This window comes from Alosa sapidissima, chromosome 17, assembly GCF_018492685.1.
Source record: "Alosa sapidissima isolate fAloSap1 chromosome 17, fAloSap1.pri, whole genome shotgun sequence".
Classification (NCBI taxonomy): domain Eukaryota; kingdom Metazoa; phylum Chordata; class Actinopteri; order Clupeiformes; family Clupeidae; genus Alosa; species Alosa sapidissima.
Window position 1 is genome coordinate 27305804 of NC_055973.1, and position 27766 is coordinate 27333569.

A 27766-nucleotide genomic window follows, 5' to 3' on the forward strand; every position below is an offset into this window, starting at 1 on the left:
CACTACACTATATATATATACAGTATATCGATAACTCACTGTCAGTATTCATGGGGTATCTTAGGGTTACCCTAGGTGAAGGAATTTATTATTAGTGAGAGTGAGTGAGTGAATGAGTAGAAGGAATGAGTGTCGCGAGGCATGCATCTCCCTCAGCGACACTGTCACATCTGAGGGCTTGCTTATCTCAGTATCCTTCGTAAGCTTTCTTCTCTCCCCCTATCTCCTTGTCTGAAGGCCTGACTGCTTCCATTCTTTATGTCCCCTTGGCCTACATATGCTCCACTTCCTCAACGAGACAAGGGAGGGGAGAGGGGTGAGGGCAGCTTTCCTAGTCAAAGAGCAGTGGTTCAGGTCCCAGTGAGTGAAGCATCAAACACCAGGCTGATACTCCTCCCCCCATACTCCTTGGGGGGGGGGGGGGGGGGGGGCGTAATCCTTTCCAAGAGTAAAACAGTTTTCTGGTGGACAATGTCATTTGTTTCTTTCCCCATGCAGTCACTAATGCAAATAAAAGCCAAGATATGCAATTGATGGAGAAAAAAAAGCCTGTGGCAAACCATAAACAGTAATGGATGGGAGATGGAAGCCGACAATATCAACATAGTGAAACTTATGACCCATCTTAATTGTAAGGGGGAACAATCTCATTACTTCTTCTATGTTTCATTGCTGGCATCCTTGGGGGCTGCCTACTGTCTGAAGCAAAAGGGGAAATAAATGGGGCCTGAATATTCTTCATCCACCAAAAAACACTGTTCATGAAATAGTGATGATGTTTTCATGGTTTCACTTGAAGTCACAGTCTTCAGGCTGTCTCTACTGTTGTGATGTGTAGTGAATAATGATGCAGGTGGGAGATATGTGTTGTGATCAAAGAACAAAAGTAGGAGCCTTGACGTGAAGCATGTTTTTAGACCAGACTTTGAGGGAGACTAGTCAGTTGCAATGGATATATGTCCCCTTGTCTCTATCATGCTGACAGACACATCTGGTGAGGCCAAAGCCTTCAGGCTCAAAACATTGTAGATCTTCACATGTAACCTTCTCTCATGGCAACTTATGTGTTGTCCGCACAATACTGAAAAACTGCATGTCTCACCCCCTCATGGAGCTGAATTCCAACCTCCCTACAGGCATGACTGCACATGCATGGACCAAAACTCCATATATTCACAAGAAGAAAGGCCAATAATGAGTCAACACCTTTTCTCAACACCAAGAAATTCAATGTGGGTTAAGACATTGCATTGATGTTGATCCATGATCATAGAAAACCCTGACTTTCTATGATATGAAGCATTCAATGTAACCATGAAACTAGGACATATTTGATGTGTAAAAGCAAATTGGGACATGGATGCATAGCACCCTAATTTGATAAAAAAAAAAACAGTGACATGAAGAAGCTCGTTTAGATAAACACTTGGCTTTAAATGACACAGATACACATACTATGCTTAATACTAGTATAGCTGTTTAGTAAATAGCTTCAGAAACAGCATTGCTGCACTACAAGTTTTATATTCCTTTTCGCCATGACAAAGGTATTTCTCTAATAGATTTGTTGACTCCAATACAGGTATATGTGTATGCATGTGTATATTGAAGGATGTGCACACAAATCATCACTGATACTGATACACTGATGCAATGACAAAAAAGCAAGCTCTTGACGACGAACTTGACGTTAACCTAGTGTCACACATTTAACCTAATTCCTGACACCATTCGATGATTTCATTCAATACCGACTGACATCGAATGACCAAAGCACCATCTGTGTGAATGACCGACATCACCGTATAAACACCACTATTCCCTTCAAAACCGTATGTTATGGTCATTTATCGACAATTCTATAATAATTAAGATGTCAATTAAACCTACCTCAACAAAATAGAAGCAAGGCAGCAAGGTAACGCTGTCTTTCGTCACCTTTCCTTTTGGTCTTTCTTTCGCCGACATGGTGGCACTTTTCAGCCCTTTTCTCGAGAAAACACCGGTAACCTGTTGTGTTTAAATGTCCGCAGCCACCTTCGTCACACAATCTCATGCGACGACAACGAATGATTCTCGCTTCATTCTACAGTCTAGAGACGAGAGGATGGACGGTGCGGTTCTCTACAGCATGTAGAATCAGTAATCACCACAAAGTCTCCGATGCACGAATCGTGTATGCACGACGCGACAGATAAGAGATGCAAGGAACACACTCGGTCTACATTTCTCGGTGACACGTTCAGACACTTGGAGCAGACCACAGGGTAAAACGGCTTGAAGGAATGGTCACAGATTTCTCCTCCTATCTCCCCTTTTTGCTTCTCTCACTCTCTCTCTTACACTCGCCGAACGTGAGACCTCAGCACTGGAGCGCAAGCGCACAACGCAAACCATGCTGTTCACATAAACAGGACAGATGACAGCTTCAGCGTGACGCCTCCTAAAACATTAAAATCATACCCATCAATAAAGATGAAAGTGAGTTGCATGTCTTGCCAGCTCGTCAGTTGATTACAACGCTTTGGCGAACTGTGCTGGCACTTACATGTATCAATGTGAGGGTGTATCAGCACATTCTGCACAAATACCGTAGCGTACAATTATAAGCATGCATCCAATTAGACGTTTTAAAGCAATGATCACTGACATTCAAGCCACTGTTCTGCATTATACATGCATCCTCATTAACATTCTCTGTCCTACTTACAGCTCAGGATCTTTTCCACTTGGTCAAAAGTAAGCTCACACACTGGTATCAGATCTACGAGGTCCACTGCAGACTGAGTCTGTAGTTGAGGAAAATGTATATGAGAGGGTTTGATGAAGGACTGTCACACAAGCTCTCCTTAAACTAGTTTAGACAGACTTTCTATTAGTGGCAAAGGAGACAGTAATTACTCTGATTCCCACTGGTGACAGTAAGTGGGTAGCCAAAGTATGCCTGGTACAATGGGAATTAAAAGACCAATGAGAGAGACCCAAATCTTTCCGACCAAGTTTCCTCAATTCATCATAGGTCCTCTAGGCACAGAGCCAAGTTTTTCTAGTTGCAAGGGAGAGAAGACAGGCTAATTTGACGTCGATGTGTGGAGTAGTACGGAAAACCTACTCATTACACAAATGCTGTAAGCAGTTTTATAAATGAGAATGTTCTCTCTTACAACATCGAAGAACGTACATTCCAATCCCAGAATCGGTCTAACAGGACGATTAAAATATGAATGCACGTTGGCTACTAAGTTTTATTTTATTAATTTATAGGATTTTTAGACGCACTGTATAGTCGAGGAATTAGTCACTGCACTGTTGAAAACTGAGATGAAATGGAGCTCTCGTCTCTTGGCTACCTGTTTCAGTACCATAACCAGCTCCTCCTACCGGCTCTGGTGGAGCTGACCAAGGTGCTGAAAAACAGTTGACTTTACATATCGTCGTCACTGTTATTTAAAACACGACTAGTTACCACTCAGTTACCGCTGAGAATGTAGGCACCCTGCACAATTTGGGGACAAGCCAGTTCAATAGCTTACGTTGGCGGTCGGTATTTCTTAACACATTCTCCGGTTTCACCATTCGTTTCCTCCTTATAGCCTAATGTCTAACGGGGGCGTATGGAATGCCGTTATGAACGTCACATCTTTACATTACGCAACACGACTGACTGGAAGTTTGCGAGGCAATGCACTATTTCACCACATGTAGGCCTAACCTACTGCACCTGTTGATTGTTGTTATAAATAGTTCATCCACCTTTTTTGCTATTTATAGGTTCAGATAGGTTTATTTGACTGTGTTCTGTAGGGCGTCAAGACTTAACTCTCCTTAGAGGGGCTAATGTGGAATTCTGGTCCAACAGTCAGTTAGAGGAAACCTCATGCAGTGTGCGTGGCTAGAGAACAGTATACCTGTTGTTCATTTGCTCTGCTGCGAGAGCTGGCTGGCTGGGGGTGGGGGATGGATATGAGTAGTCGATTCAGTGCTGCAAGAGAGCAACTACTTCCAGGAAAGTACCGTTGCCATCGCAGCGAAGGGGAAGACTTGAGCGGCGCCTGCGCGATGCTGAGGAAGCCGCATGCAGTAAAGTAATTACTAACAGTAGCCGAGGTACCTAAAAGTCTTCGTGAATTTCCTTAATTTCTATAGAAGATATGTATTCTCTCCACAGACCGTAAACATCCTAAGGCATCGAAAATAAACAACACCAAGTGAGAACGAGGGGGGGAACATAACCACGCAGGCTATTTATTAAGTGCACAGCTAGGTAACGTCCTGATGTCGTTGAGTCGCTAAAACTCCTTGAGCTACCCAAGGTAGGACTTCTTCCTGTATAACCAGGTATCCTATTGCGGAATTATCGATTGACACTCAGTCATCATTTGTGGACGTGTGGTGGATAAATGCGCAGCTTGTAATCACTATCTTTGCGTCAAGAAGCAAAATACAGCAATGCACCATATAAAACATTATTTCGTCACCGCAAGGTATGTGATATTATCGCTAGTACGGAAAAAATAAAAGAACAGTCTGTATTCTCAGCAATATCCTTCTCCTGCTACGCACGATGAAGTCGTGTTGGAGTGTTTAATGTTCCTGTTTGTTTGTCTTTGCTGCAGCTGCTTTTAAAGGATCGAATTTGTGTTTCACAAATAGAGTCATCTGTAGTGGACTCCCATTGGATAGCATTTACAGAGTCGTGACATGTCTCTTGTAAGTTATTATCACTGTCTGATCACTGTGCTAGTACAAGCAAGTGCAAGCGTTTTTTTTCCTTTTATTACAGAGACATACATTGTATTTTATCGTAAATATTGATACCACTAATAGTGCAGTGTGAGGACAATACACCTGCACAGTATACACGGACTCGCTACTTTTTAGGTGACCTGTAGTCCTCATATTGTCTTTCCTGTTAGTTTGTATACAATACTGGGTAGAACCTCTTTCTTATTTATACAGTGAAGTAGTCAACTGTAAGAGTTTTCTCAATACTTTTTGGTGCATCATAACACCACAGGAATATTTCAGTGATCATGTAGTACTTTACCTTAGTACTTTCTTCTGTTCAGATACATTTCTGCTGCCTAGGACCCACAATCCTAAGAAAAAACAACACTCTGGATGGTCATGCATACTGTATCACTACTGCTCTGTAGGACTATGGGACTTCTGATGCAGGTGTCAGCATGTTTGTTTAGAGCTTTGTCATTGTCCCAGTTAACCTGACTTGTTGCACATGGCGGATAGAGGAGGATGTTGAGTACTACAGCAGTATGGAATAGTGGATACGTCTGGGCATGTGAAATGAGGACTTAATGTTAATGTCCAGTTATGGAGTTTATGTATGTATGAAGGCAGAAGGAAGGTGGAGGCTGTTTTTTTATCATTCCTGCCAACCAGACAATATAAAAGTGAATTAGTGTTTTCATTTCCCATTGAAAACCTTTGATAGCAACATTAGTCATTTATTTATGCTAGCTGAGAGAACTGTACAGCCCCCCTCTGTTACTTTATTAACTCATTTGCCATTCAATTCACAGGTGTATGCACTACTGTCTACTAGGCAATGTAACCCTTCTTCTTTTATTCATGATTTTGTTGAAGAATTATATCTGGTTACTGAAAATGAAAAATAGATTTCAGGAGTCACATAAATATCAAAATGTGAATATTGTTCCAACCTAATCTCTGAACTTTCCCACACCGTAACAGGTCACCATCCACCAGTCACCAATGCACTCAAATAACAGAGTGAGAATGACTAAATGCACCCCTTACCACAAACTGTAGGTCACCAGGAATATGCTGAGATTTAGGCAAGATTAAGTCTCAGTGGGGCAATATCAGGAGGTCCATTCTTAGGAAGCTTCTTATCCATTCTCAAGTTAAAGTACCAAATGCTGATTGTGTCTGTTCAGTGTTACAATCAGCACACACTTTAGGCTACAGCAAATACAATGAAAGATGTCTGAAATGTCCTCTTTGCTCTGTGAGGGAGACTTTAAAATATATTAAAGCATTTACATGTATAAGTAATAGACAGAATTAAATAAAATATCTCAGAGACAAAAGATATAAGGCATTGTCAAAATGAAAGGAAAAAAAAACACGCACATCATATTTCACATACTACACAGAAAATGAGTAAAATGGCTCTACCTGTGTGTGTGTGTGTGTGTGTGTGTGTGTGTGTGTGTGTGTGTGTGTGTGTGTGTGTGTGTGTGTGTGTGTGTGTGTGAGAGAGAGAGAGAGAGAGAGAGAGAGAGAGAGAGAGAGAGAGAGAGAGACAGACAATGTAATGCCCCTCACACACACCCCACACAGATATACTGTATGCACATCCACACACCCTTTTCAACATCTTCATCTTATTGGAGCTAGTTCAGCTCAGGTCATGGTGTATAGGTATGTATAGGACATAGAGATCATCCAGATAAGACACACCCCTTCGCTTCAGGTCAGTCTGTAGTAATTCTTAACAGCAATTTGACACAGACACACTTGCTGGAAAGATGGCATCTTACTCTATAGAAGATGTCCACAAAAAAACCCAACACATGATAGCAACGTGTTTACAAATCACTCTGATTAGAATCTTGTGTAAGGCAAGGGGGGTGTCTCTCCAACTGATCTTATGATACAGAAGTGCCATGCTCCCCTGAGCGGTGAACTTCAAAAGACCTGGATGGGGTCCAAGTGGAGAAGCCATGGGCTCCTCATGCAAGTATTCCCTGGAAGACGAGGCAACTTTAAGCACATTTCTGGCACATGGGGCTCAGTGTTGGACGCTTTGTTCTCTATGGAAATTGATTAAGGCTGCTGCAGGCGCAATTACACAGCAAGAGGGATGAGCACAGAGGAATTCACCAGGAGTAGAGATGATGAGATCAGAACAGAGGTCCTCAGAGATGCTATGTGTGTGTGTGTGTGTGTGTGTGTGTGCGTGCGTGTTTGAGCATGTGTATGGGTGTGCGCACGTGTGTGCTTGTGTGTGCGTGCGTGTGTGTGTTTGAGCATGTGTATGGGTGCCACTACAAATTTTGCATGTATGTTTATGTATGTTTGTGTGTGTGTGTTCTTGAGATTTGTTGATAAAACTTTATTTTAGATCTGATCAAGTCTACAAAGACCAACAAGAGATACACAATACACTGAGATGATCATGTGGTTTACTTTCTTAAGAGATTGTATCATGTTTCCTCAATCACTCTAAACCAAGTGTATATTTGGCAGATGTCCTTCATACACTGATATTTAAACATGTTGTTAATGCTAGCTTCTATGGTATAGCCACTGTAGAAATCTCTATCCTTGTGATATCCAGGTGCATGCTTAATGATTGATTGGTATGCTACAAATAGAATTCAGAAGCACATTCTTTCTCTGTGTTAATATCTCCAAAAGTAGTGCAAACAGAAACTTTAATCTATCCGTCTGACATTTGTTGTGTCAGTGTTAGTGAGGCCAAACTGGATAGGCCTGCTAATGCAAGGCACGCTCAAACTTTTACACAGCCTAGTTTAACTCGCAGCATGTGACCCACTCATACACACGAATGAGTGAGTGGATGGGGGAGGGGATCAGAGCACTTTAACTCATTTTGGTGAGATGAGAAAATAGTGTAAGTGCTTCACCAAAATGTAATTGTGGGGGGAGGGATGGGGGACCACCACTTTTTTTGCTGTGTTTGGAGAGGTGCTGCATTTAGTAAATGGTTTTTGCCCTCTTCTGTCCATGGATAAATGTGCTGAGTGCAATATAATCAATAGTCTGACATCTACAATCTGCTGCCTGTGCCAGAGCAGAACTCCAAAGGTGTCCCTAGAACAAGTTTCAGAAATGTCAGGATTGAACTTAGGTGTGCACACACTTTGGTGAGAAAGTGTTAAGATAAGGTCTGTAAACTGAACATTTTAAAGTAAACAGTTGTGTAATTTCATTGGTGTGAGGTTTGGTTGTACTTACACTAGATATCCACACTGTTCTTAAAGCCTACAGTCATGGCTGAAATTGTTAGTACCCTTCCACGAAAAAGAAAAGCCCTCAAATTTTCTTTAAAATAAATTGAAACTGACAAAAGTATTCAACATTCATCATAGTTTATTCCATGTAAATTAGACTTCGATGTTTACTTTTTATTCAACAGAATATGTTAAATAACAAAACAAATCGGCCAGACTCAGCAAAGCAGTACCAAAACATAACTGCACCTCTTCCGTTTTTCAAAATAAGAATGGAGTTCTTTTCTTGGACACGCTTATTTTTTGATCTGGGAACATATTGTGATTTGCCAAGAAGCTCATGTTTTGTCTCATCAGTCCTGGAAGATATGATTTGACAATATGCATTTTAGACAATTCCAGTCTGGGTATTTTATGGTTTTCTTTCAACGGTTGAGTCATCCAAGCAGCACACTGTTGTTCAAAAAGTGATGGATGGTGTGATCAGACACTGATGCACCTTGACTTCGGAGTTCACCTTGGAAGTTTTCTTTGGCTCTTTGTCCAATTTGCCCTCCTGTTCAGTCTGGGGTCAATGTTCCTCTCACAGCCACATCCAGTGAGGTTGGCTGCAGTCCCGCGCTTCTTGAAGGAACATTTTGGGAAATAAGCTTATTTGCCATCTACTGCAGAGTTGGATAAGAGGATACACACCCTTCTCTTCTCCATGTGTTCTCTTCACAAACAAACAAACAAAAACAATGTCATCCAGTAAAGCTGAACCCTACCTTTAAGATTTGTTTATGTTGATGAACAACATGAGTTTTTTTTTTTAGACTTTTAGACTTTTTTTTTTTTTTTTTAGACTGCTTTTATTTAAATAGCACCATGAAGAGTGAAAGGACGCGAGTGGGAGACAGAGATGGGGTGGGATTGGGAAATTACCAGGCTGAATTCAGACTTGATTCCCATGGGCACTTGGACGTTAAACGTTGACTTCAAGGCAGCGCTGCCTGGAAGGTGCTAGGGTTAGGCAAGGGTTAGGGTTAAGGTTAGGATTAGGTGCCTTGAAGTTGACGGTGGCAATGATGGGGCCCAAAAAAACATCAAGCCACTTGGACCTGCCTCCAACCACATGAGTTTAAGTTTGGCCTTGGACAAGTTCTGGACAAGTGGTGCTGAGAATGGTGGCAGGCAAGCCAGAAAACGTACTGCAAACTTCAGCTGATAACAAGCTCGTGCTATGAGAAACTACTGTAACAAAAATAGCTTTACAGTCAATGTGATGGCTGCAGAAAGGATGTACACTAGAAGGTGCCAGGTAGAGTTTCTTGACAGCCACAATCACTTTACCTAGACCTGCCTACTGAACAATGCATTGATCTTTACATTTTTAAAATGTTGTTAGCTTTTTCTCTTGGTTCTACACTATGCTAGTGCTAACAGGAACGTTTAGATGTAACCTCAAGACATTTTACTGTAGCCTATGTGACAGGATTGGCACTGTGACGCAGTAAAAAAGATTTTCCAGTTAGAACTCAGTATGAGTGAGATGTGAACCCTTCTGTGGGCTGGTTTCATGAGTAGGAAGGGTTTTTGATGCTTCCTCTGTTTTATTATGTCATACGTTTCTTCATGTTTTTCCAACTCCGTTTTCATTAACTTGTTTTTGTTAAACGCTCTTACTCAAGTTGGTCAAAACAATGTTAGAAACAAAGCCTTTTCAAGCTTTGCCATTTTTAATCGTGTATCTCTTGGTGCTTGATAGCTACACACACACACACACACACACACACACACACACACACACACACACACACCATTAATGGCATACAGTAGTGGGTGGACAGATGATGTTTCCATGTGGAAAGCTGAGACTCAGAATAGTTTCCCCTTAGGCTATCAACAGGCTTGTTGGCACTGTATTTGCACTTTGTGATAGTAGGACTTCATTTATCTGTTGTGAATTTGATTCTGTACTGCAAGCTATACTAGATTCTACACTGCAGTTTTCAAAATGGTATTTTATGTACATGCAAATGGTTATAGACATTTCACTATTATTTACAAACAAGAAAATCCTGGAACCTGCTAAATTCAGATCTGTTATCTATTTATTAAGAGAAAACATGGTGCAGAGAGTCAATAGATACATGTAGATAATAGATTAGGTTCCACGATTTTCTTGTAGATTTGAGTGTGGATATATCTTTCCAAACTCTTGAGTAGTCTGTTAGAGGATGCAGATTTGTTGGGGATCGCTCCAACGTAAAATCATGCCCATCTGCCTGAATATTTGACCCTTTACCAGATCTGCACTGAGAGGTTCTAACCTTTTTCCAATATGTCATGTGTACATTCCACACACTTCATGGAACCTTATTGCATATCTGGGTTTTATGTCCTGGTTGAATGGTTGTAGTAGTGTTGCCTAGATGTGTCTTGGTTGAATAGGCTGCACAAGACACATCTAGGCAACACTACTGTACGTCTGCATGAAGAATCCACAAGCATAATTGGCCCATATGCTGCACAGTGCACCATATGCTATATCGCATGACACCAAGAGAAACATGAAATTTAGCTGCAGATCTCAGATAAAAGTGTTTCAAATTGCATGCTGCCACAAGTGTGGCCTTCTTGGCAGGTGAAAACTCTGAATATTCTTAATTGAGTGCTAAATGTGAGATTTATGCATTATGATGCACGTGTTTCCAACGTTTGCTATTTCTGGGCCTACATTTTTTTAAAAAATCTTAAAAGGTCTTAATTGCAATGAACCTAGAGAATTTAAATATTGTTTGTCAGCATCAGAGATTCTAAACTGCATTGCATGGACAGCAAAGTTCAACTGTCACAGTTGTCATCTTCTCTTCTGTCAGTGGGTCAGATTGTTTCTTCTACTGTTCCAACTAGTTTTATGGGGTATCAGACAGCCTCACATGTCACACAGACAAATAAATTGAGTTGATTGAGTTAGAGAACTCTTGTATTAGTTTCAAGCATCAGAACTGAAGCTTAAAAGTTTTGTCAGTAACAGCCAGCTTCTACTTTAAACAGTGACCGAGAGATTTGACAGTTTGGCATAAACTAAAACTGGATCAGTTTAAAACTCATAACCAATACAAACGTTGCAGCCTGTATTTATTTACTATGCTAGTAATTCTGGGGCTGATTTTCCTTAATGTTATGCCAGTAAGGGTGGGAAGATGGTCTTTCATTCATAATGGTCTTAAAAAGGCCTTTAAAAAGTCTTACATTTAACTTGTTGAAACCTGCAGAAACCATATAAACAGACACTGACGTTTGCACTGACAACCACTAAACTGGTGGCCCTGACACAAAAATGCCATATGCTGACAGTTTACTCTTTGAGTGAAGCAGAGGACAAGGAAAAACTCTTAGCCTTAAAGTGGCATCATCTGTCTCAGTCATCTTACACAGGCTGGGAAGGATGATTTAAACATGAGAACTCACTGGAAATGAACAGCATTTGTACAAGGACAATCTGAACAAGGACCATCTAAAAAAAAGGACACATTTGTCTGTTGAAATAATAACCCTTCATGCAATATGATATATATTGCATCAATATATTGCTGGCTCCCACAAATATTGACATTGTGGGAGCCAGATTGAATGACACCACACTCTAGTGGACAACTGTTATATGATCCTGCAGATTGTGCTGTATCTTGCAGGAGTAGAGAACAAGAACACAAGAACAGAGATAGACAGTGTTCATTTGCATTGAATTTATCTCTACTTCAATCATATCCAGCCCAGACCTTCAGTCTATGAGATTAGACAGGAAAATTTGCATAGTCATAGACGCTCTTCTTTTCTAATACATAAAAGAAAGGATGCCCCCTTGTGGTTGTAAAGTAAAATTATAATGTAGCGTCTTTCATGCAGCTGACAACAATGTTCTAATTGTAAACTCATTGATTTTACACTTGTCATTTCTCAATTAGCAGATTATATGTATTTAAGATTGCTTAATAAGATTTATACTTATACACAAAATGTTATGTAACATTCAAATCCACTGCATTTTTGTGTGTATGTGTTCAAAGATTGGTGACAAGCACCATCTAGTGGGTTTGATGTCTGCCAACCACACAAACATACCTATGGCACTTTTTCTGTTATACTGTGTATTGTGTTCAAGACATTGAAGAAAATTGAAATATTTTTCAATGCAAAATTATACTACATGTGTTTTGAGTCTTTTGGAACATTTTGGGTGTGTTTTTATTTTGTTCAGTGTTTAATAACTTCTAAACCCTTTGTGATGATATCCATGCACAATACTGTTAAAAGATTCAGTCTTTTTCTTATTGTGTCAAGAGTCTAGATTATTCTACTGTAGAAAGGATCTGCAAAAAAACTTTCATTTGAAAACAAAACATGGATTTGTTGGATTAGAAATTGATATACATGTATAGTGCATGAAAATCCCTTGTTGTGTTTACACGTTTGTCTGGTTGTGTAATAGGTTTGCAGTACAGTAGATTGCTAATTGACTACATGCATTCCGCAGGCCTCACAGCAACATGCCATTTGACAAGACTCGCTGGGAAACGTACAAGTACATTCTGCTCGAGGTAAGATCCTCTTATTTTGAGTTCACTGTTAAAACTCTTCTGCTCCATAGCAAGATGATCAATAGAGGTGGAAGTAAGTACTTTGTTTTTGTTGTGCAGAGAACAAAATCATTCCAACAGAGGCTTGTCTGGTAAACAGATCGATCTCATTTAAATCATGATGTCATTCTCTCGTTCATGCATTGCTGACTCATTGATCACAGTCAAGCATGTGTTGACCTTCTCAGTTCTTGGTAATTGCACCACACGTACTCACACACACACACACACACACACACACACGCACACGCACACGCACACGCACACACACACACACACACGCACACGCACACGCACACGCACACACACACACACACACACACACACTCCAGCCATCACTACCACCTCTCCCATTCACAAACACACATGAGCATCATAGTATCAGAGCAGACAGCATCAGCAGATGCCACATCTATTTGGAGGGGGAAAGTTTGCAAATAATGTAGGTGTAAATGTCACAGAGAATTAAGCAAGCAGTCAGCTGTTAAGCCTGCTCAAGCCATTATGAGTCTGATTCTCACCTGGAAAAGGAAACATTGGTGTGCAATCAGAGCTCATTACTCCCCCCACAGAGTCATGCAGCAACGTCACAAAAGGGCTCATCTCCAGGGGATACGGTGGGGAAGTGGGGGGGGGGGGGATTAATGGCCCCGGAATAGGTGTGAAATGAAGCTCTCCGTTTTCTGCGTAATTTGGAGAGGACATTAAACTAAATGAGAGTGCTTCGCAACCAGGCCCCAAGAAGCTATTACAAACCTTAGTGTGAAACACTTCCCATTGGGTTTGCACAAGCAATGCAGATGCCAAATTAACTATGGCGTTACAGTAAAATGGAGGGAATCCCTAAAGAATTGTGATTGTGGTATGACACATGATGCCTTGTTCTTCATGTGATATGTTCATGAGTATGTATTTGAAACTATATTACATTACATCACATTAGGCAGCTCACTGTGCCGGGATTAGTGTGTGTTCACTGAGTGGTGAGTGTGTTTCACTAACTCACGGATTGGGATAAATGCAGAGACCAAATTTCCCTCACAGGATCAAAAGAGTATATATACTTATACTTACTTACTTATATTGGGTGGTAGGACCTAGGAGTATCATTGATGTTTTACCATAGAAATAATTTGAAATGTGATATGTATGATCAGTGTCTGAGATAAAACAGTAAGGACTTTTGCTCTAAAGCTAGCAAGCTTACTACCTTACAAGACCCTTGTGTCTTTTGACAATAGATATGACAATGTCCTGTTGTGAAAACATGCCATACAGTATCAGTTCGTATGATATACAGTGCATATGGCCAATGATAATGACATATGACTGAGTTGACATAAAAACATTCGTCAATGTAAAAAATATATAGTGTTGCTTAAAACAATATTTTAATTGTGTCCCAGTCACGGTCAGAGTATAGTTCTTGTGTGCCCTCTAGTGGGTCATTAGTAGAAGGCAGGCTAAAGCACTGTGTGGGATATAGACAGGAAGACTGTAGGAGTGACCGGTTTCAATCAGGTCCACTTCAAGGCTGGCCACAGCCTGTGAGTGTCGCTTTGAGTGGACGAAAGAGGATGTCCATGAGGGATGATTCCAAGTTCATTCGTTCCCACGGCAACAGGTTTACAGAGGATGCCTGTTGATGGCTAACTGCACGTAGCGGGGTCAGGGATAAACACACTGCAAGACCAGCGGCAGCAGCCAATGGAAATCAATACTGATATTGACCTACAATTCACCTACACCTGCTTTCAAGGTCCTTAGCTAGTCAGGCTATACAGGAAATCATGTCGGAAAACTATCTAAATTGAAGGAAATATAAATATATAAAACTGACATTTTCAATATGTGGTCTAGAAATTGTGAAATAAGACAAAATAATCGAAGAGAAGATTTTTCCACAGGCCACACGAGACAGAAGCAAGCTAGTCCCACTGGATTAGAAAACATAAATAATGGATTTAGGACTGACACATAAATAAGTAAACAGTCATGTAAACAGGAACAAAGCATCCTAGTGTGGGCATGTGAAGTGCCATCACCTTTAATCATCTACTCCCAGGACCTAGTGTACTTCACACACACACACACACAAACACACACACACAGACACACACACACACACACACACACACACACACACACACACACACACAGACACACACACACACACACACACACAGACACACACACACACACACAGCAGCAGTCTCGCAGCAGTCAATCAAAAGACTAGCATGCAATGACTGACCCAAGAGCCTGCCCCCCCCCCCATCCCCAAATGCTCTGCTCATCTTTCTTTTTCCACCTTTCTCTCTTGCCTACCTTTCTGTTTGTCTAGTTTCTTTTCTCTCTCTCTCTTCCTCTCTTTTCCTCCTGTTTTCATTGTTTGTCCCTCCTTGAGCTCTCCTTCGTGTTTTTGGTTTCTGTTGTCACTCTTGTTTTTGTTCCCTCAGTCAGACGTTAGAGGAGAGTTATTTTGTTCTTTGGTGTTTTTCATCCCTCCTGCATGCAGCCCCATTCTGAAAGCCTGTTTGTTTGTGGGGGGGTGGGGTAGGGGGTTGTGTCGGGACAGTGCCACGTTGATCAGTTGCATCACAAATGCAGTGGCTCAAGCGGACAGGTGCTGCAAACTGGATGTGATTCCTTTGGAAGCTATTTTGGTGGCCTTAATAAAGGCCTGGATGTTAGGCTTCACAGTTCAAATATCACTATATCCTGTGCTCAAATACTGCATGCATGCAGACGAAATTCGGTTAGTGTACCAATAACCACACTGAGCATTTGGTTCTTTACATGTTAACACAACAACGATTGTGGAAGGTCAACAACCTCAAGCTAATGAGTAGATATAATTATCTATATGTTAACCTCAAGCTAATGAGTAGATATAATTATCTATATGTTAACAAATCCATGGTCTACATTGACTGTTGACAAGTTGCCTCATTAAAACCACTGTCAGATGGGTTTGCTGAGTTGGATCAATACATAGCTTACTCTTATTGCCTCGCTAATGCATTATTCGACCGAACCTTTAAAAAAAATGATAATAATGAAATTGGGCTTGGGCAATTTTTTAGTGGATAGTGGGCATGAAGTCCAGCCTGGTATCTGACAGGCAGGCAGAAGGGCTTGTGTGGGAAAGAGACTTGTTTGTGTTTCAGCTGCTAATGAAATGCCCAGTCATCGCTCCCACCGGCCTGATTCTCATTAATCTGGCTGGGCAGAGGCGCTCACTAGCCCCCCGGAATGAGTTGGCATGTTTGCGATGCCAACGCCATCAGAGGACATGCCGCCGGTAAATATTTGTATTCTGCCACGATCCCTTTGCTTGGGCGCTCACATCTGAGATGGCCACCGTCATTGACTCAAACGATTTTTGTCACCGGGCGTTTTGCCCCCCCCCCCCCCCCCCCCCACAAGTATCCATCATCAGACAGAGCTGCTACAGAAGCTCCATGAGTTTTCAATACATCTCACTGAAGTGGTCTGTTCCCTGCTGTTCCCTGCTGCTTTTCATTACTCTCATGGTTAGATATATGATCTGTGGCAAATGAAAGACCCGCTATTCTAATTAGAAAAATCATCTCCCTGACTAATAGCCATTAGGGGGCGCAATGTTAGCATGCCTTTTTTGGAGCGTCATTATCAGATCGAATGTACAGATGTTTTGTCTCATTCGTCTCTCTTTTCTTAGACACAGCACCCTCCGTGTTTATGAATAGCAGCAATACACCACCACACAGAAGCACTAATGTCTCACCGTGCACTGCATCTAATGGTGTCTTACAGCAAGAAGATTGTGGCTAAAAATGACTCTGGCTGTCGCTATCCTGGCACTAACTGTAGTTTCTGATAAATCTCACCCAGGGCAAGCGTCGCTTTATAGCAAGTTCCTGCTGACATTTATGAGCAACTGAATCAGCAACATTACAAGTGAGTTATCGTCTCCTCCACCACTGTGGGCAGTCACACCAACTCCCTCATGATTTGATAGGGCCTCCGAGAGGTTTGTTTTGGAGGTCCTTGTTGCTGACAAACCACTGGTGCGAGTCTCGCTTGTACCGTCTGCAGACCTGAGAGACCTGTTTATGTTAAAATAGCACGAATGGATTACTAAATCAAATTTGTATACGTTATTTCATTTTCTTGCACTTGCATGAACTTGCTTTAATTTTACTCCATCTATTTTTCATACGCTGATGTGTATGAAGGAAAGTAATTTGGCCTGGAGTATACGTTTGTATATTCTCTGTGGATAAAGAATGACGTGTGTGTTTGAAAAGTTTGCTCACGGACAACTCGTAACACTTGAGATTTATGTAAACATATACAACGTTGTGTGAAATAAACTGTCCACTGAGGAGTTCCACAACATAAGCCACCATACCTCGCTTCTACCTGACCAGGCCGAGTCCCTCTACCTAGTCCAACGGAAAACTCATTTCACATACTCAAATCCCACAGCACATATTTCTCCCTGGTGTCTAGTGGGCTCCCATGGCCTGTAAATGTCACCAGTGGTGGGCTTTGCAGAGAGCAGAAAGAATTATCTAGCCCAGAAGATGAAAAAAGAGTGGTGAGCAGACAGGAGGTGGAGGGGGAGAGGATGGAGGGGTACTAATTTTCACAACAAACATTTTGTTCCATGCCTCTGTGTGATTTTTTTGTTGTTGTTTTTTTTGTTCTTTAACCCAGTGAGCGCCACTTAGAACATTCTGGTAATCTCATGCAACATCTGACTGTCATGATGGAGTGGATCTGCGGTCAGGGCAGGGCCCATGGCTAGCTGAACAAAAGAGCGAAGCTCTTATCCCTCCTCTCATGACAAAGGATGTGGCTGGCAGGTAATGAGAATTCTTTGTGGGTATGGCTGCACTTTGGGTGACACCAAGAGAAAGGACGAGCAGAATATAAACTAGAGCACAGGGGGAGATATGAGTGCCCCCCCCCCCCACCAAAAAAAAAAAATGTTTGGAGCCAAGTGGCAGCATATGCACAACCCCCTGCCCCCCCTCCCCCATGCCCTGAAATCATCTTGAGGCAGACACGGTCCCACAAACACAGATGTAGAGTTGTCTTCACAGTATTTCACAGTAGTGCCATTAAAGTGCTCTGCATTTTAAATCAAAGACAAGATGCCCCCCCTTCCCATACACACAATTCACTTTAAAGAACCATGAGGTGGATGAATTAATGATGGAACAGTCCGGTCGTTCATCCCAGCCAACCCCACATAACTGATTTAATGCTGTATACAATAGCCTTTGAAGCCCCATTCTCTCACGCATGTATGCTTAATAAGGGAGACCAAATATTCCCTGCCTGCCTCTGCCTGACACTGTCCACAGTCTATCAGTGTTATTCATCTTAAGAAAGTCAACATATAGATAGATAGATTGATAGATCTCAAGACACAACTAAGCAATAAGGACAGTAGAAGATAAAGAATATACTAAATATACTAAAATTCAAATTATACTAACTAACACTTAATCTAAATCAATTCAAAAAACAGTATCCACATAGTGGTGATTAATCAATCAAGAGGCGCTTGCAATGACTCAGGGACTGAGCCTGTGATTCTCTGTGCATAGTAAGGTAAGGTAAGGTGCTCTGTGTGAGTGAGTGTCATGGTGATGTGCAATGGTGATAGTGGTCATGGTGATGTGCAAATGAGTAAGTCCAACAGTGCAACAGTGCAAGAATAAGTATATATATCTATATATATAACTATTTTAAGAAAAGTTATTTAACACCATATGGAGCATAAGATGTTAATGACCATGCTGTATGTTTTGCATAAGCTTCCCTGATGGATGGCGATATGACTTTTGCCACTGGGTGAAATGTGTGTGTTTGTGATTATGCCTTCTGGCAGATTTCCTTCTGAAACCTGCGTGGAGGATGCCACTACGGAAGAACTCTGCTGAATTGGCTGAGTTCCTTTCCTTTACATTTGCACAATGACAATATGCTGTGTGCACTTCTGGGTAATTAACGAGTGTAAGCCCATGGTGCACCATTTTATTGGTATTCTTTAGGATACCTGTGAGAAATAAAGGCCATTTTACGTATCCCTGGCATGCCGTGTACCCAAGATCCAATATGGTGCATTCTAATTGTGGCATGCATGGCTGTCTTTGCGCTGGGGGTTCCATGAACTGAAGCGACAATACTTATCAGCCTGATACAGAGAAATTTGAGCTTTGAGTGTTGGCCTGGAGCAGGGATGGGCAGTATTTCTAATACATGTATTTAAAATACAAAATACTATTTTGTAATTTGTATTTTATTGAGATGATGAAAAAATGCCTTCGTATTTTGTATCAAAATACTTCAGTGTTGTGTATTTTTGTATTTTCAAAATACTGTAAAATACTTTGTGAAACACTGTGATGACATCTATCTATCTATAAAGCACAAAATCTATGTCTCTGTCTGTCTGTGGCACCCTTGCATGGTCAAGCCCCTGTGATACCGCTCTCGGCCACTAGGGAATTTTGGGGCTGTTTCACACTTGCTATGGGCATGCACATTGCACTAGTCATCACAACACAAAACGCGCGTTTTTTTTGTATTTACATTGATAGAGGTAGTGCACACACCAGTTTCAGGTGTATACAAAATTATTCAACTGTGATGAAACTCACCATAAGTGTGGTAGTGATGGTGTTAAATAACTTAAAAGGTTAAAATACTACCTCGTTTAAATTTCTAAATAAATCATCTATTTGGATTGTTTGTCTTTGAATTATTGTCACTGATTCATAGTGGGCAATCTATTACACCAATAGAGTAAATAAGTATACTTAAAGGTGCCCTGCCACACAAAATCGTTTTTACTTGTATTTTTTTTAAAAATATGTTAGGTCCATATGTGTTTGTGATGTCGTGAATGTGAAAATGAACCACTACCCCTCTGTCAGCTCTAGCTACTGAAAAGAAATAAACGGAGAAATCAGGCCTATTACAAAGCTGGTCAGTCTGACGTGGAATTGACTGAGCTCATCACTATTCATGAGCTTGCCCAGTTGAGACTGTGCCTACAAAATTCGTCTAGCTCAGTGACAGTTTTCGTATGCAAGAGTGGCTGAACGTCAACAGGCTTGTGCGCTATGCGAATAGAACTTCATCAATGCATGTTGCCCAATAACCCAGAGTTCAGGATCAAAAGGCTTCAGTTTAGTTTTTGGAACAACGCCACAGGCTTCGCAAAAAGGTTGCTGTTGAAGCCTGGCGCAGTAGGCTAGGTTTGCTCAGCGAGAGACTCTGGCAACGAGTAATGATGCACGTAACTTTCGCCCATTGTATCGTGGGGAAACCAATAATATCTGTGTATCCGATATGGGTGGGCCAGAGGCGAGCTAAACAGATGACAGACGAAGTGTTATCCAATTGCGTCGATGTCCGGAATCAGTCAGTTAACATTGATCGTATAGTGTTATCTAATTGCGTGCAGTGAGATTTTCAAATGCATGCTTGGTGCCGCCCCTCGAGTTGGGCCATTACGTTATTCGTGGCCAGACTCTTAATCTTTCAGATTGGGTCTGGTCCTCCAGGCTAACCAGTGCCCAGTCCGTAAGTAAAACGCTATTGTCAATTCAAGGAAGTGCTGTGTTATACAGGTTTAAAGGGACACCAGGCAAGCCTGATGCTTTTTCTCTACGAAACTCCCCCTCGCTCGGTCTGAAGGTCTTTTCCTTTTCTTTGCATCATCCGTCAAGGGTTTTCGCTGCTTCTTCGCCGGCTCTGCCATTATACACACGTTTGCAACAATCGCTAGCGTTTCGTTAGCCTCCCTCTGTGCTGTGGATGCAGGATGAAACTGCTTCGGTCGCCGGGTACAATACACTGAACTTGCAAGCGGGATATTCTTCCTACAGGCAGTAGGGGTGGGCGAGAGAGTCTTAATTCGCCCTGTAATGAGTCATTTAACCATATACCGACTTACGAAGATGAGTAATTAACACGAAAACGTTGCCTGGTGTCCCTTTAATGCACTCGCTAGCCTAGCAGGTTTTATGCCCATTCGGACATTGCTAGCACTTGAAGCCATGAAGCTAAAATTAGTTGATAACAGCTGTCATGTTATGGACGAAACCGATAGCTGTCAAGCAGTCAAGCAGCTTAGCTCGTTGAATATTAATGAGAACTGTCGCAAATCGAGCCGAGTCTTCCTGCAGGTTTCTATACCACGCTAGAATTGCTTGAAACAAGGTAACTAAGGCATTTTTTCCACAAAAAATGTTACAGAGTCCATGGTAAAACTTCAGACATTACCACAAATTAATTAAATACGTGTGGCAGGGCACCTTTAAGGAAGGGTTTCTTGAGTTACCGAACATTTCTCAGGGCAGAGGTTTATATTGGGATGTCTAACATGAGGGGTCAGCATATCTAATCTGTTGACTGATTATGGAAGGAGTCTCTTGCTTTCAGATGTTTTTCAAGGTAGTGTACAAGTGAAGGAATAAACGAAAAAGGCTTTTAGAAAAAAGCATTTTGTAGTATTTTGAAAGTACAAAAATACTGTATTTTATTTGACATTTTTTTGGCTGCTGTATTTTGTAGCTTATTTTGATACATTTTTAGGGTGGGTATTTTGTATTTTATTTGGAAATACATTTTGATGTATTTGTGCCCATCCCTGGCGTGGAGAGAAATGGAAGAGGTATGGAGGTATCCCAAGTACTGACTTGGGATGATGGATGGAGTCGTGGTGAGGATGACTAGAGCAGATGAAAGGTGGGTATAGTATGTGAGGACTTTGTGTATCCACATTTGTGATTTGTGATACTGTTGTAAGGCTGAGGAGATGACACAGACACTGAATTCATCTCTGTCTCACAATGCGTCCATCATCACTGCCCAGAGAATAACAAGTGTGTATTATTTTACATCGATCCTCTGATGTATCTTCTGCTGATTGGACTACATGTCAAAAGAGCATGTTAGACAGCTACAGTACTTCTGTATGTGAAACAGTACATGATTCCATTACCCTTAACCCTTAATGTTAGCCGAAGATAATTCAAATGTGTCAAATGTGATAGATTTCTTGTCTGTGTGGTGAAGAGCTGATACGCACAGAGTGGAGATGAGGCCGTGCTGGATATCGCACAAATATGATTAGCAGGAGGCATAAATTATTCAGCTAATTAACTGTCAGTAAAACTGTGTCATAGTCAGCTGGATAAGACTGAGTGAAGCCAATCACAAATTTTCAGCTGTGAAAACCATTTACGATTCCCAGATTTTGTTTTGGCCTGGAGATGACTTTGGATTTGGACACTTGTCCCAGTTTATTTCTGGCTGATGGCAAGTAATTGTGCAGAGTTTTGCAATAATGGGTATAGGATTGCACTTTTTGTTTGTTTGTCCAGATCTCTCTATCTGTGTTTTTTTCTTTTTTTTTTCTTTACTCTAACAGTTGGTAAATCTTTTTTCTTTCTTATTTTGAAAGTTTTCTATGCATTTCAACACAGATTGGCCCATCAGCCTTTTGCAGACCAAATAATGGATTGTAGGGACAGATGGGACTCCAACACACTCAGGATAAAATGTGAAGATAGCAGCTCCATCAGTCACAATTTTAGTTCGAATGCTCACATATTTCAAAATGTCCAAAGTGTCTCTCCACATACATTTGGCCATTGCTTCTTTTGCTCAAAAAGCATGCATTTCTTTTGAGCACAGGCATGCCAAGTATTCTAGGTAAACACAATTGGAATATACTAAGGGTGTTTGGCAGGTTAACATGTATTATTAATGAAAGTGTATGCAGAAGAGCTTGACCTTCTTTTTCACTCCAGTTTTGCATAGAACTAGGGTTTTTATAATTCATCTGGCATCAGCCTGAATACAATTCAGGCTGTAGTATGATGGTAGGTTGGAAATGACAGTGGCATAAACATTAGTTAAACATTAGTTGTTGCCGAGCTCCATAATTCCATAATTTACTTTCAACCATAAAATGAAAGAGGACATTTTTGAAATTACATTGGATGAGTGTGGTTTAAAAACTACAGTTGCTACAGGCGTTACTGCTGAGTAGCCCAGACCCAGAGTGAAAGTAGCCATTATTAATGCAAATGAAACATGATAATTACAGTAAATGCAAAATGTGTCCAAGTTCAAGCGCAGCCTCATGAGTACCATTTCAGCCTGGGTCAGCAATACTGGCGGCAAAATATTTATTTATTTATTTATTAAAAGTTTATTATTTATTTTTTAAAAAACCTGTGTGAAAATTCTTATCTTGATGGTACAGGGTGAACAGGATCGCTGCTCAATGAGGATGTCAGGAACTTCTAGATGGACAGTTTCCTTGTTTCTCGCAACCCTTTGTGAACCCTATATGCTGCTGCTGCCTGACACAAATACTTCCATTCAAGAAAGAGAAAAAAGACGAAAAGAGAGACAGAGAGAGAGACATTATGGCAGAGAGAGAGAGACGGAGAGAGACAGGGAGAGAGAGAGAGAGAGAGATAGAGAGAGAGAGAGAGAGAGAGAGAGGGGGAAAGAAGCAATCAGGATGTCTTCAAACCTTCGCGGGTACGCTGAAGACAGGGCATGAATTTCTTATGAAGTGTGGTGCACAAGATAAGGCACAGCAGCTTGGAGCCGGCTGCTTTGAAGTTGCTCTCGGTTGTGTTTTTTTCCCCCTTTTTAATAAGGACTGTTTATTTAGATGCGCTGATGTAATGAACCGCATACAGTGTGGTATGTCTGGAAGGAGTCTTAGGGAACCATGCTCTCTCGTAACGTTAAATGTGTCATTACCTCACGATGATTCATACATCTAATCATTCGTAGCTAACATAGAGCCAACCACACAAACCAAAAGGATGTAAAGTAGTTTCACAGGGAAGCACACTGAATATTTCCACAAGGTTCTTATACCACAGAGCAGCATGCGCAGTGACCCAATCTAGGTCAACATATAGCTCTGGCTGACTGCCTGCTTTAAAACATTCAATGAGTAATTCTGTATGTATCTCATATAACATGTATAGTATGCTCTCTGTATGTATCCCTAAGATCATATATATATATATATATATATATATATATATATATATATATATATACAGTATATACCCCTTTTATGAAACGGACATTTGTCAGTGTGAACAAGACTGTCAAGCGTATTCAATGAAATTTCTATGAAACTAAGGGAGTGTGTGTCCAGTCCATCAGTAAGATGGCTGGATTTGATATTTTCTGTTTTATTTCTGAACTCATTAAATTCCTTGAGGGAGGACTCAAGATGGCTGATACTCCCACATTAGGAAAGTTTGATAGGGAGATGCCTTCTGAAAAGGTTGGCTTCAATGCAGATTCTGTCTTCATAGGTAGCCCCCCACTTTTTTTCAGTTGAATATATTTGTTTTTGTTGGATAGAATTACAGTATACAGTGTACACACTGTTTAGCCACACTTTTGTCAAGACATGCCTCACATGTACATTTTTCATATAATAATTAATATGTAAAAAAATAATTTTTACATAACTGTATGTAATGACATTTTTGTCTGCAGATAAGTACAGGTATATTGTTGCAGCTGATTCCCTGGGTAGATCCTTTTCATTCAGGAAAGCAGCCCATTCACAAACATGAGCCTAAGCTGCATCTGACAAGCCAGGTGCACACAGTTGTTTACTTCCTCTGTTTGACGAGCACTAGACCAAATTACTACAGTCACCGTGGAGTAAATAACAGATGCCCCAGTCCCAGTCACAAGTCCTGCCATTCGGTCTGGCTACGGCACCAAACAGATGCTGAACGCCCCATCCAACATGGACCAAATCACTTCATCAGGCATTCGGCCCCACCGAAAAGGGGCCTTCACCAGATTAATCTGAACATCTGGGTGGAGTGGAGATGAAAGGCTTCATCAGGATGCACAAGTCCGGCTTTATTAATATTTCAAAGATTATGAGTATGATTATGGCCTTGATTTGGTAGAATTCCAGCCAGTGGTCAGGCCATGGTGAAGCATTGTTAACCAGTTTTTATTCTGTGATTTGAATAAAGCAGGTGATCAGTCCAGCCATGTTAAAGGCACTGTATAAATCACTGTAGAACAATGGGCACATTCAAGGTTGTTGAGTATAATGGAAGCAGATTAGTTTGCATAAATGCATATGCTGTAGCTATTGCTGACGCAACAAAATGTTCATCTAGGATTCTTTGCTGTCCAAATGAACAATGACATGAGCAATGTTTTACACTTGAAAATAGCAATGCATTTAGATAGATAGATAGATAGATGTATTGATCCCCTAGGGGAAATTCAAGAAATCCTTTAGATTAGATTTATCAATATAATCTAGTTATAGACTTTGAATCAAACTTATATAACGTATCAGGTTGATTAATTTGTTTCAGTATTGTCATATGTATGGACAAGGATAAACGGTATGTGCATAAACTGCTCTTATGTTTTATTGTAGGGAAATTCCCTGTGCTCCGATATGTCACTACAACCAAAAGGAGATGTCATGGCGCCCCAGTACAACTCACTGTTACACCATGTACATTTGTGTGACTCTTTCCCAGTCTTGACTCCAAGATGATGAAACTACATGCAAAATCCCTTTATCTTGTCATGAAAAAAAACAAATATAAATCTTTGGTTTGATATTTTGACATAATCGCATAATCCTGGGATATTTCAAAAGATTTATTATTCTTGCAAGCAAACAGATATCTTACCAAAACCACTGCAGTCTGACCTTCAACTGTGACAGATGGGCTGCAGCACCGGTCAAGGTTGTTGTGAAAACAATCGGTTTAGGACTTATGCTCTCAAAATTGGATGTTCATACAGACATCTTTAGGGACTTATAGAATTCCCCCGAGCTGCATCTGCACAACTCATGAGTTCCATCATGTTTCTAGATTCTGGGTTTATTTTATTGTCATTTCCCTGAGTATTTATACACAAAATGAAACAATATGCCGCTTCTCCACCAGCTCCATTATACATTAGTGCAAAATTCTGTCTCTTTGTAGCTCCCCCAAAAAAGAATGGAGTTGGCCTTATGCACCCCCAGACTTGTAATGCGCTGATGGACATCTGTATTAAAGCACAGTAAGCAGAGGCTTAACCTAGTTTGTTTGAGTCAAACCCTTTGTCTCGAAACCGACAGCATTTTGACATTTAATTGAATCCATCAAGTGAAAAAAAAAACCCTCCTATCACGTTAATCACTTTCTTTCCATCACATCTAGCTGCTGCAAATCTGTCACTGTCTTCTAATAGAACTCCTCCTTGCGTGTATAATGGAGTTTCGATTAAAAAAAGAGCATTATGCCCGACTTAAACTGTATTAATGCACCATGGTCCTTTTGAGCCCATTTGTGCTCCATATCTGATTCTGCATTGATTGCACCACGGATTCATTAATTACACAATACAGAGCTAGAGTTAGATCGTAGAAATGTATTAATTAGGATCTGGGAGAAACTCAGGGGAGGATGATTCCGATTAGAGTGAAGTAGGCCTTTTTTGTCCAAAGGAACCAAAGCAAGGTGCAGTTAATCAGATGCAGGGACTATTATTGGGGGATATTTCTGGCTTATCTTAAAATGTGTTCTTCTAATATGTGCAACAGTGCACTGTGGCTGATTCCTGTTATTGGTGTTACATTTGTATTAGCTTAATCTGAGCAGTCCAAAAGGATTATCAAAACAGACACACTGAGCAAGACCATATCCATGTCATTAATGCAGCATTGAGTCATGCTCAAAGTCATCCATCCATCTCTCCACAACGTCCATGGCCATGATATTACATTTTGTGAAGGGTAGCTAGCTGTACACCATGATTCCACATTAAAGTGAAGAGTCACAAGTTATTCACTGACAGGAAGCAACCTTGCTTAGACTGGACGAAGTGCTATATGTAATTGGTAAAGATGAACTAGTTTACATGTACATGTGGCAAATGTGTCTCCTTTACTCATTGCAGACGTGGATATGGTTAAGAAAAAATAGGGGATGCTTAGTTGCTGCCATACCGGAGAGAGCTCAGTGATTAAACTGACTAGTTGCTCAGTCGTTCGTTACGTGCAGTCCACAGATGCACGAACCTGGGCGCCGTCCGTCTCATGCCTCATCATTCGCTGCTGTGGGCGAATAGCGGCCCCACTTCTCGTATACGCAGACCCACGCGAGTGCCGCGCCCCCTCTCTTTGGCTGCTCTGTTTCCACTCCGCTCATCCTAGTCGAAGCGGCTGAGCGGAGTGCCATGCGACTGAGCGCTTCTTCTCATTCCACCCTCCGATGCTTTCCAAAGAGCATTAAATGCGGGCGAAACGTGGAGATGGAGGGTTTCCTGGCCAGGATGCGTTAGGACACAGAGGGGGAATGCGGACCGCTGATTTTGCTTTCCTTGTAAAAGTGGATTGTTAAATGTTCTTTCCCCAATATTTGACGACCATGCTTTATTTTCAGCTGGTGATTATGGCGGGGACGGTCATGCTGGCATATTACTTCGAGTACACCGACACGTTCAACGTGCATGTCCAAGGATTTTTCTGCTATGACAGTGCCTACACGAAGCCTTACCTCGGACCCGAGGAGTCGAGCGCTATTCCGCCTGTCCTTCTCTACGCGGTGGTGGCAGGTGTTCCGACTCTTGTGGTAAGTTACCGGTGTATGTGTCTGTGAGTGAGTGTCTGTGTACGACTTAAATCGGGTATGTCAAACAGGCTTTTGCATATGAAATAAAGCTCTGTATGCTTAGAAACATCACCATGCACAATTTCCGTTGAATTTTAGCACGGGCTTCATCAGGTAGCTTGGTCATTTGGTCTCACAGATCTACGGTGACTCCGCACTTCGCCAGGATGAATGAACGTGTGTGGAGATGAATGGACGTAGTCATAAGTCGATACACCAGTTTCTGTTTCAGTTGCCTTGTACAAGACCGCTCCGTTTAGCGCTTATTAGAAGCGCGTGCAGGGTGCAATTGATGCGAGGGAAGAATGTGTGGAGAATGCCGTGATTTAAAAGCCTTCAATTTCCCCTATTAACAATGGTAGTCGCATTATCTTTTCCACGCCATGGCGTTGGATGATGCTATGGTGAACCCGACTCATTAAACCTCAGTTCATTTGTCAGACTTATTTTAACTAACGTGCATTTTTGAGGCAAATCGGTG

At 41.2% G+C, this 27766-nt stretch overlaps 2 protein-coding genes across 4 annotated transcripts in view; one reads left to right on the forward strand and one right to left on the reverse strand.

Moving 5' to 3' along the window:
• LOC121688868 (2-lysophosphatidate phosphatase PLPPR4) overlaps positions 1-2798 on the reverse strand; it is a 23549-nt gene extending 20751 nt beyond the window's left edge. The window contains exon 1 of one of the 2 annotated variants that reach the window (XM_042068789.1): positions 2711-2798. Coding sequence is in view for 1 of the 2 variants with exons in the window: in XM_042068788.1 (XP_041924722.1) it covers positions 1891-1968 (78 nt within the window). In the remaining variant the exon portion in view is untranslated. Of the gene's footprint in view, positions 1-1890; positions 2345-2710 lie in introns of those variants that run through there. The other variant, XM_042068788.1, reaches the window with a different exon arrangement.
• Positions 2799-4127: 1329 nt separating this feature from the next.
• plppr5b (phospholipid phosphatase related 5b) overlaps positions 4128-27766 on the forward strand; it is a 69189-nt gene continuing 45550 nt past the window's right edge. For both annotated transcript variants that reach the window (XM_042068759.1, XM_042068760.1), the window contains exons 1-3: positions 4128-4313; positions 12484-12547; positions 27058-27246. In XM_042068759.1, coding sequence (XP_041924693.1) covers positions 12497-12547; positions 27058-27246 — 240 coding nt within the window. In that variant the 5' untranslated portion in view covers positions 4128-4313; positions 12484-12496. The remainder of the gene's footprint in view (positions 4314-12483; positions 12548-27057; positions 27247-27766) is intronic.